Genomic DNA, 11,437 nt, shown 5'->3' with positions numbered 1-11,437 from the left:
TAAGTTCTTTGATTTTTATTTTGAGGGAAGGGTATTTTAGTATTTTTGCCCCCAAAAACACTCCTTAGCCGACATTATTGGTTGGGGGAAGTAATTTATATCCTCCAATTATTTCAAGTATCCCACAATCGCTCGTTCTAATATAAAGGTGGTTTTTGTTTTCTTGGAAAGACATAATTAACACAACATGTCTGTCATATCTCCCGACTGCATTAAAGTTTGTTAGAAAGGTACAAGTTTTTTTTCTTTATCTTGAAAAACCATACATTGAAGGAGACTAGCTACTCAGATCAGGAGCCCGAGTAGTAGTTTTAGCATGAAGCATATTACAATTAAAAATAGTAAAGTCGATACCACCATCGCCAGAGGATGGGGTGTAAGACTTGGCAAAAGAAACTAGTTTTGGCAGCCACACTTTCCTTAGGGGATTACATTTCAAAAGTCTAAAATAACAAATTAAATCAACAGTATCATCGATCAGAGTTATATTTGATGAACTCTGTGGAAGTCTCCATTTTGAAATCAACTTCTTTATTAGCTTATTGTTTTCTATCTCGATGTTGCAGGTTCGGTATTTTTGTTGCTGGTGCCACTTCATTGCTTGTATCATTGACAAGGTGTTGCTTTCTTCTAGTGAGCTCACTTCGCGGAGGAAGGCCTTTCTTCCTTTGCATGTTTCTCCACCATCTGTTAAAAGCAGAACCACAATAGTGATAGTTAACTCGATATGCCACATGTTATAACATATCACAGATTGTTTTGGTATGGGAATAGTTGTTTGTAATTGGGACAGTTGTTTTGGATTTGGGTTTTGGAATTAGAAGGAGATCTGGTGGGGAGTTGTAGAAAGATTTGACATGGTTTCTGATGAGGGTTATGGTTACTGCAGGGGTTTGATCAATTTTCTGGAAACACTTGAGACACCTAGCTTTCCATATATACCAAGATGTAAGAGCATAGAGTTGGTTCTTTTTCACACTATCTATCAATTGACTATTCTAGATCCAGGTTTCTATCCAGTTTGTAACACTTGTAACGGTAGTATTTATGCTGCAGTTTAAGCCAAACCAAACTGCTCTGCTGAAAGGACAATGCATTAGCGCATGATCGTCTGTCTATATTGAAGGGTTGCACATGGTACAAGAATTGTTAATTATCGATACCCATCTACCTACAGTACAACCTCCATATATTAATACTATATATAATAATAACCTATACATATTGATACAAATCATAGTCCCAATTTGGAAAATCTTACTTTAGTCAACCTCTATATATTAATAATCTCCGTATATTAATAATTTTTTGCTTTCCCAAGAGTACTAATATACAGAGGTGCTACTGTATCTTGCTCCTTACTGGAAGAATTCAATTGTAGCATTTCCATACAAAGACTCTAATACGTGATAGAACATCAAGGAAGGTACAAGTTGTTGTTTATGAAGTTAATCCAATATCCTCTTAAATCCATAAAATAGAGAGCTTTTGCAATGAATCTGAGTTGAGGATGGTGACAGTTTTAGAAAATTACAAATATAAATGCAAAATAACTATTTCCTCCGTCCTAATTTACTTGCTAAAATTGAGTTTTTTTCAACAAAAGTGTACCAAAAAATTACTATATTTCCCACTAAAATTATCTAATTATCAAGAAAGAAATAAAAAATAGGATACAAAAACTAGTATATTAAACAAGTAATTTGAAAGATTGATGATGTATGTGGAAATAATTTGAATTTGTTTCAAGTTTTTGCAAAATCCTATTTTGGTAAGTAAACTAGGACGAAGGGAGTATAAAATTTCTTGAAAAATAGCCAAAGATAAAGTTTTGAGAATGATGATCTAAGTCTCCGTTTATATGTTTCTATAGTATTTCGTGCATCTTTTTCCAATGGCTGCTAATGAAATATAAATTATCGGGGAGAGTGCCTGATATCCATAAAAGACAAAGAGAAAAAGGTTGTGTCTTATATAAACTTTAATCCCCTCCCCAAAGTACCTTAATGTTGTTTTTTTGGGCTCGTGATCTTCGCCCTTTCATGGTGATATTTATAAAAAATTGATGCCAACTCCATCAGATTACGGCTATCCAAAAATATTACTCTTGTATCTATTATAAAAAATGTCATTGTTTATAGTCATTTGCATGTCATTATCTTTGCAAAAAACAGTTGATGGATTCCATCCTTCGATAAATCCATAGCAAAATCTCTGAGGTTTGAATCATGAACTCCATAAAAGGTCTAAAAGACATGATACTTGGAGTTTCTCATATAAGTTTTAAAGCATTCGATTTGTTAAAACAAATAGTACGTATAGGCCTTTACAACCTTAATTAAAAATAGTCAAATCTATAAACAATCAAATGTACTAAGACATTGTTACGAAACCCGAAATACTAGATTGTATCAGAAAGAAAACTACTTAACATAAACAAATGGATGCAAGCAACATTGCTTTAATTTTACGTTCTTGCTGCCAAAATCATTATTTTGAACAATATAATGTAGACGTTGTGGGGCAATAATGTGTCTATCAATTAAGTAAACTTATGAATCACCATATTTATTTGGCTTCTCTGAAGATAATTAGTGTTCCCAACTTTTGTTGAGATGCATCTTTTTAATTGCAGATAACATATAGACATACCTTTAGTTGTATTCATAACATATAGACGTACTTTAGTTGTGGTCACCCTTATCTCGTAGACGAGTAAAAAGATGTCATATATGTAAAACGTGAGGTACAAGATATTGCATATTAATTTCACGAAGCTTTGATTTTTCTCACAAGCTAAACGACTGCAACATAATTTGTTGATAACTCTTTCGGTAATTCATACCAATCAGACTTATAAATTCGTTTATGCATTGTTGCATTTTAGAAAGCTGGACATAATAAAGCTTAAAAAATCAGTACAACGCCTTTTTCTGACTATGATATTGAAGATTTAAGGTAGTAAAGTAAACAAGTTTTTAAGGCTTTAATTCTTGTGCCAACTGCCAAGTGTTCACTCCATTATTGCATGAGTGCCATTTTTGGGGATGCAAAGACTGGTTCTTATTTATTTTGTACAAATTTGGTTTGGTTCTCATTATAAACTCATTATCAAACACACGGCCTTCAAAAACAAGGAAAAAGCTGTCTTTTTTGTTTGTTTGACAAACTGCTCCATATATAGAGGTTGAGATATTCCAACTTTCTTTATTGCACCGACGGGAATACGATGAATAGATTTGTACTTAGGATATCCAGAGGTAATATATTTACTAGAACACAACTAATTACGTGTACAAAAATATGTGCGCGAGGGAGTATACTGTGTAATTAATATTTTTACAACTCATTCGTTAAATTTTTATTCTTCCATATGATTCACCTCACTTACGTTCTCAACATGGGAAAAAGGCGATAGACTTTTAAATTTGAACAGGAAAAAGGCTTTGTGACGCAATTTCAATTACATGATTATGCACTATTGATCCTGACCCAATTTCTCAATAATTTCGTTTAGACCTTGATACTACTACTTATTGCCAACCTATTTTCCCTGTTCTTTAATTGAAAATCTAAATGGAAATAATCTAGTGATAATATCAGATTAAGGTTATGGAGCATGTTCCTGAATCTATTATTTATGTATTTAGTATATTGTGCTTTCAATTGATCAATCAAAACTGAGTGCAGATCCCATGTCCCCTTCCTCCATGTGCCCTCGTGTCCCACTAGTTAGATTTTGACATGTGGTTTCATTTTCCCTTTTTTAAAAACATAAAAGCATATATACTGTTACCTTTTTTGAATTATGGAAAAAAATGAAGCCACATGTCAAAATCTAACTAGTGGGACACGAGGGCACATGGAGGACGGGGACATGGGATCTGCACCCATCAAAACTGGATCACCTAATATAAAAAAATCTAATTTATTTTAGGTCTTACGAAGGAAATATTGATAAGGAAAGATTTACTAAGGAATCTTGAGAAAGTATTGTTAATAGATGTTTCTTGGATTGTCATTAGTGTGTATGAAGGTAATTATCCTATTCAATTATCTAAATAAGTTTTCATGTCTGAATCTGTGATTAATACTTATTGGATTGCCAACAATGGTAAAATCATTCTAAGCATTGTATTAATGTGATCTCGAAAAACCTTATATGTGCTTCGTCTCCGTCGTATAGATCTATTAGTTGGTGAGGACGCTCAAGCACCGTATGGAGTATCACTTTTTCTTTGTGAAAACATTTTGTCAAGGTTGGTTTTTTTTAGATGATTGAGATGACCTCTCATCGATCCAAACTGGACATTTAATATCCATTTTCCTATAATAACAACGAATATATATAAGTGTATATAAACTTTCTGGTTTACAATGCTATATATGTCAATCTCTTCTTCATCATCTGATATATACCACGACTAGACATTATTTAACGTTGGAAAATCACATCATTTTGACATGAAAAAATATGATGAAAATCAAACAAATATTGGGACATCGATTTTTCATACCTAACTTATAAACATTCATATATACCTCGACCAATGCTAATTGACGTGCATTAGGAATCTTTTCCTAGTTTCCATTCTTTAGGAAGGATAAATTTTGAGGAGGCACAATATTTGATGAGGGTGTGGGGGACAAATAAGACATTTCCATTGGTCATGAATAAGGATTGAAGTAATAAATCATATTTTTATTTTCACTTTTCGCCAAAATCGTTAGATTCAGTTTGGAGTTTAAATGAGCCGTGTCATCTGATTTTGATTTGTGATGTTGAATTGAGTGATTTTCATTCAAGTTAAAGAGAATGAAGGTTTTTTTGTGTGGTAAATTGAGTAAATTACACCAATCACCACCTCACCACCTCTGATTTTACATCACAACTTTTTCACACCTTTAAACTTCTTTATCGAATGCGCGTCTAAGTAGCAAGATCAAAGCCATTGCTCTAAAGGGAAAGTCGAATTTATCGAACACATCTGAATTATCTCTTTAATTTTCCATGTTATAGATATCAATTTTTTTTCCCACTTTTGAAACATATATATATAAGTTGAACTAACACACGATATATATATCTAATATATTACTAAACATATAAAACTATTTATATCATTGTTTGTGGACCTTTTTTGATACCTTCGTGGACATAATACACAGAGCCCTTTTTTAATATCTTGAACATTTTGAGCATTCTTTTAAGACTTAACTGCGATGGTAAGTGGTCATTAATCTCTAAACTCTGTTCACCAATTTCTAGAATTTCAATTTCCACTTGTTACATAGACAACAAAAGAGAAAATATGGGATACATGTGGTATCATATGTAACACATTTGTTACCACATGTGTTGTAACTACATTATACTGAAGTAACTACAACGCATTATATGAAACACTATTTTAAAATTGTTTGAGACATATGCCTTCATGTTTTGGTTTTTTCCTTTTTATATCTAACTTGGAGATACACATTATAGATATGAGCTTGTAACAGTGAACTCTTTGTTACAATATTAGCAAAGCTAGGGTTCAATTTTAAGCAGGTGATGGTGTTGTAACTAGTTGTGATCGTTATTATTGGTGGTAGCGAGGTTGACGTGATCAAATTGTGGAAACTGTAGTGGTTCTGATTATTGTTGTTGTGTTGGAGATATTGGCTCTAAATATTTAATTAGAGTTGATTTTTTCACACGACTCAATCATCAATTTTCTTGACATTCTTGTTTTATTATCGCCATGTTATTGTAATACCAACACCATAGTACTATTGACTATCATGGTGTTAGTCTTTAAGGGAGTTGGGGAAGTTGGACGTAGTTGAGTTTTTTCCGTTAGTCGTGGGGGAGTTCAAAGGAGTCTCTCAAAATCCCCGTTAGTCGTGGGAGAGTTTAGAAGAGTCTCCCAAACTCTCTAGAAAACCCCGTTAGTCGTGGGGGAGTTTGAAAAAAGCTCTTAAACTCCCTGTTAGTGGTAAAAACTAGAATGCTAGGGAGTTGGGTTCTTTTGGGGAGTTCCGGAGAGTTTATAGTGTATTTTGGCCTCACTCCAAATCTCTCAAAAGAGTAGAGATTTTGGGAGAGTCTCTCAAACTCCCTACACTCAAAATACCATATTCTCTCAAACTCCCTATACTCTCTTACACTCCCTCAAAATCCCCAAGATCCAAAATATATTAAACTCCTCTCAACTCACTGGTGGACTAACCCCTATACCTTTATTTATTTCCTTAATTAATACTGATTTTCTTATCGAGTTTTCTTTGGTTTCTTAACTTACATGATTGATTTATTTAGAATTATTATTTTTAGAAATCAGTAGGATATATATATTCTTCTCTAAAACTATATAAGACATTCAATTTGATATATTCCATTAAGTCTCTACATAACTCGGGTAGTTTGCGGCACAAAGGGTGTCACCGGAGTGTAAAAATAAGTACTTGATTTGTAACTATTCCATAACCACAGGACCAGACAAGTCTTCGGATTTCCCAATGAAAATCTCCAATCTCAGTTGCCCAACAGCTAACCAAAAATTAAAGTAAACCCTCTCTGCTACAAAGTCCACCAAACCACCATTTGTTAACTTCAACAGCAACCTTTGAACAACTGAACACACCAAACCTTTCATTCTACTCAATCCCATCTACTCACTTCTTCTCTGTACATAGAGATCAGACTGGTTTGAGGAATCCAAAGATCTCACTGACAACCCCAATTAATCATCTTTCACTCTCCAAATCTAATTCCACAGAAATTGGAGCTTTTGATTGCTGAAATCTACACATCAGGTAATCCCCCCAACCCCAAAAAGTTTCAATTTTTATTCAAGATCATAGATAGAAGAAGTTAAATCTTGTAATGGGGGTGTCTTCATTTTCAATTGCAACTCCACCAAACCCAATTGAAGAAGAAGATGAATCCCAGAATTCATCTCTTCTCTCATCAAACAAAACCCAGTCTGTAAATCAATCTCAGAATCCAAAAAAGACAATCTTTTTCATTTCTTTGATAATCATAACTTGTATTTCATTATCAGTTGCAATTGCTTTTGGTTTCCTTTACTACTCTTCAATTAAAAATGTCTCACCTTCGAAAAGTGTCTCACCTTCAATGGCAGAAACAGCTAGACCATTAGTCAAACTCAGTCAACCAGTAGTTCTATTGATTTCAACTGATGGGTTTAGATTTGGTTATCAATTCAAAACCCCAACACCTAATATTCATAGATTGATTCATAACGGAACTGAAGCCGATTTGGGTTTGATTCCAGTTTTCCCAACTTTGACATTCCCTAACCATTACTCAATTGCTACTGGTCTGTACCCAGCTTATCATGGCATTATCAATAATCATTTTACGTATCCGGGTACCGGTGAGACGTTTTATATGGGTAGTCATGATTCTAAATGGTGGTTAGGTGAACCTATATGGGAGACTGTAATGAATCATGGTTTGAAAGCTGCAACTTATTTTTGGCCTGGTTCCGAGGTAAAGAAAGGTTCATGGAATTGTTCTGCAGATATGTGTAAGCATTTCAATGGTTCTGTTGCATTTGAAGAAAGGGTTGATACTGTTTTGAAGTACTTTGATTTGACGTCTAATGAGATACCCAGTTTTATGACTTTGTACTTTGAGGATCCGGATGCGCAAGGTCATAAAGTTGGTCCAGATGATCCGCAGATTACAGCAGCTGTTGCTAAGGTTGATAAAATGATTGGTAGGTTGATAGATGGGTTGGAAAAGAGAGGTGTGTTTGAAGATGTTACCATAATTTTGGTTGGTGATCACGGAATGGTTGGTACATGTGATAAAAAGATTATATATGTTGATGATTTATCACCGTGGATTGAAATTCCGCCGACTTCTGTTCAAACGTATACGCCAGTGTTGTCTATGTATCCCCCGCCTGGTATTTCAGCTGCAGATACTGTGGCCAAAATGATGGAGGGCTTGAAATCGGGTAAAGTTGATAATGGGATGAACATGAGAGTCTTTCTTAAGGAAGATTTACCTGCTCGACTTCATTATGCTGCAAGTGAACGGATTCCTCCAATTATTGGTTTACTTGAAGAAGGATTTAAGGTGGAACAGAAGAAAACGAAGCGAAAAGAGTGTGGAGGATCTCATGGTTATGACAATTCTTATTTCTCCATGAGAAGTATTTTTATTGGTCATGGTCCTCAGTTTGGTAGAGGTGTAAAGGTTCCATCATTTGAGAATGTTGAAATTTATAATTTGATTACTTCAGTTTTGAAGATCCAAGGAGCTCCAAACAATGGGACTGAATCATTTTTGAAATCCATTCTTTTGCCTAGTTCGTGAAATTTTAAGCAAGCGGATGCTCCTTGAATGATGTTTTTCCGCTGTGAAAATTTTGATATCGATCTCCAGGTCTGTGTAAACAGGTTCTATTCATTCTAGTTAGATGCTGAGTTGCTGCAATTGCTGCTTCATCTATATATGCACCCTCCTCGGTGCCAGTATGGTATGTTATCAATTAAGTTTAAAACTTTAAATCCATTCTACAAATATTTTGTAAAATGGGTGGTGAAGCATTACCAAATAGAAATGAGATATGTATGAAACGTAAGATTCATACTTAGTTTTCTTATGAGGCCTATAGGTATACTGCACAATGAATATATTCCCATTTATATTGGCAAACATTGTATTAGCCGCCAGGGATATACTTCGTAATTTCTATCCTGTAAGATTGTTGCACAATTTGTGTAAAAAACTATGAATAAAATCACAATTTGCCGGATATCATGACTTGGGTCTTGTATGTTTTCTTAATCGTGAAATTGCTTCCCTAGTTTTGAGTTTCTCTCCAAGAAATCTTCTTCTTCTCAAAAATGGCTGCTAGCAGAGTATTGATTGTATTGGCACTATATGTCCTTTTACCTGCACTGATTGCTGGTGAATATGCTCCAGTCGGAAAACAACATTATGAAGTTCGTGGTCATGTTTTCTATGATACTTGTCACCTTGGTTGTGAACACCCACTTACCACTGCCGTTTCAGGTACTACTCCTATTCCATTTCTTGTTTTCTTGATTTTTTTTTTCACACTCGTTTGTGTAATATATACAGATCTGCTTCTAATAATAGATTTTTGATGTATCATGTCATCTGATTTGGAATTTATGTTGGATGTGTTGGATCTATGGATTCATGTATTTTTTCTGGTTAATTCTCTAGATCTAGTCATTTGGAAATTTGGAATCATGATTTTTTCATTTTCTCAAGAAAAGGACTGTTTGAACTTTAAGTAGTGTGCGGGATGATATCTTTGAGCACTTATTGCTCAATTGCTGCAAAGAGATACTCCACGGCCTCTTGAAACTCCAACACCGGAGTAAAGTGTTTTAGGTGTCTCATTGTAGTTCCTGTGGCGATAATAGTGAGAGTGTTGATAGATTGCAAATTAAATTTAATTAGATTCGTAGAATGTGAAGTTCTTTTGCAGTTTCACTAATGAGTTGATAAATTCCCTTCGTTGCGGTCTTGTATGTTTTCTTAATTGCGAAATCCCGTCTGTAGTTTGAGTTTCGTGTACTGACATTGTTCTAGGAAAGCTTCATCCCCACCAAAAAAATAAAAAACCCGTGTACCGTCAAGCTTGGGGTCTCCTTGTCTTTCAGCTTTCTTACCGGACGGGCATATGGCACGAGCTGAGTCAAGTTTAAGCTTGGGTTCCTCAGATGCAGAACCCCAAGCATGAACCAACCTGAGCTTGACAAGTGATATAATGTGGCGGGCTGGCGGCTCTGCACTATTTCTTTTGGCAGCATGTAGAGTTGGCTCACTAATGTTTTTGTGGCTTGCCAACAGATGAACACACGCATTATACAAGGTGAGCTGAAACTTAACAAATAAGTTAGGATAAGCCCTGAATTTTAGCAATTCTTATCCAAATTGGATTAGGGTTTGTTATAGTCGGTTACTTATCATTCAAGTTCTGTTTTCCGAATTTTATTTACCATCCAAGTTTTACTTATCCTAATCTGATAATGTTTATCCCGTTTTCCTTTGTGAGCCTATAAATACACCCCTGCTAGTTGATCTTTTCATTCACAGTTTCATACCTATTCTTCTTTATATTCTTCTGCTATATTCGTCTGAGTTTTTTGTTTTTCTTGATTAGAGATATAATATAATGGAGATTGATTTGACACCCAAATCTTCAAAGTCTGTATACCGAAGCGATGGTGGATCATACTTCTCATGGTCCCCTTCTGATCTCCCTATGCTCAAAGAAGGTAACATTGGAGCATCAAAGATTGCTCTGCAGAAGAATGGTTTAGCTATGCCAAGCTATTCTGATTCCGCCAAGGTTGCTTATGTTCTTCAAGGAAGCGGTACTGCTGGTATCATCCTTTACGAAGCTGAGAAGGAGAAGGTGATTGCAGTCAAAGAGGGTGATGCTATTGCGTTGCCTTTTGGCGTTGTTACTTGGTGGTTCAATAAAGAGGATACCGAACTTGTTATTCTGTTCATGGGTGATACTACAAAAGGTCACAAAGCTGGTGAGTTCACCGAATTCGCTCTTACTGGTGCTAATGGTATCTTCACTGGATTTACATCTGAGTTTGTCAGCCGAGCTTGGGATTTGGAAGAAGACAAGGTTAAGGAGCTTGTTGGAAGCCAAAAGAGCACTGGAATTATCAAGGTGCAAGATGGTTTTCAGATGCCAGAGCCTAGTGAGGAAGACAGAAAAGGGATGGCTTTGAACTGCTTAGAAGCACCTCTTGATGTCGATATCAAGAATGGCGGGCGTGTTGTTGTTCTGAACACCAAGAACTTGCCATTGGTTGAACAGGTTGGACTTGGAGCTGATCTTGTCAGGATCGATGCAGGATCAATGTGCTCTCCTGGATTCTCCTGCGATTCAGCCTACCAGGTTACTTACATTGTCCGCGGTAGTGGCCGTGCACAGATTGTTGGTGTTGATGGCAAGCGCAAGATGGAAATAAGAGTCGAAGCTGGTAACTTGTTCATTGTCCCAAGGTTTTTCGTGGTTTCGAAGATTGCTGATGAAGAAGGTATGGATTGGTTTTCCATCATCAGTACCCCAAACCCAATTTTCTGTCACTTGGCAGGAAGGACATCAGTCTGGAAGGCATTGAATCCCCAAGTTCTGGAGGCTTCTTTTAATGTTGCATCTGAAACAGAGAAGCATTTCCGTTCCAAGAGGACTAATGCTGAAATCTTCTTCCCAGCACCAACAAACTAAGAAGACTCTGGGATTTCCTGTTGATAATTTGGTCTTGCAGACGCTTTGAAGTTTTAGATTTTGTATTTTATTGGTTTCAATATTAATGAATTTTAGTTTATTTTGGTAAAAAAAATGTTATTTGTTTAATTGCAGTATTGATCAGTCAGTTTATGTATCAAAAAAAAAAAAAAAAAAAGTAAACATTG

At 35.4% G+C, this 11,437-nt stretch overlaps 2 protein-coding genes across 3 annotated transcripts; both read left to right on the top strand.

The window, feature by feature from the left end:
- Positions 1–6,534: 6,534 nt before the first annotated feature.
- Positions 6,535–8,777, top strand: LOC113318501 (ectonucleotide pyrophosphatase/phosphodiesterase family member 3-like). The gene has a single exon (XM_026566670.1). It carries the CDS (start codon positions 6,872–6,874, stop codon positions 8,333–8,335), a length of 1,464 nt encoding a protein of 487 aa, XP_026422455.1. The 5' UTR covers positions 6,535–6,871; the 3' UTR covers positions 8,336–8,777.
- A 161-nt stretch (positions 8,778–8,938) lies between these two features.
- On the top strand, positions 8,939–11,358 carry LOC113318503 (13S globulin seed storage protein 2-like). Of its 2 annotated transcripts, none has more exons than XM_026566671.1 (2): positions 8,939–9,037; positions 10,161–11,358. In XM_026566671.1, exons 1-2 carry the CDS (start codon positions 8,939–8,941, stop codon positions 11,247–11,249), a joined length of 1,188 nt encoding a protein of 395 aa, XP_026422456.1. In that variant the 3' UTR covers positions 11,250–11,358. The 2 variants fall into 2 exon arrangements, with proteins under 2 accessions (XP_026422456.1, XP_026422457.1); XM_026566672.1 differs by lacking the exon at positions 8,939–9,037 and adding an exon at positions 9,051–9,869.
- Positions 11,359–11,437: the final 79 nt, after the last annotated feature.

The sequence above is a fragment of the Papaver somniferum genome, chromosome 10 (genome assembly GCF_003573695.1).
Source record: "Papaver somniferum cultivar HN1 chromosome 10, ASM357369v1, whole genome shotgun sequence".
Lineage (NCBI taxonomy): Eukaryota > Viridiplantae > Streptophyta > Magnoliopsida > Ranunculales > Papaveraceae > Papaver > Papaver somniferum.
This window is presented reverse-complemented; position numbering and strand designations above follow the sequence as displayed.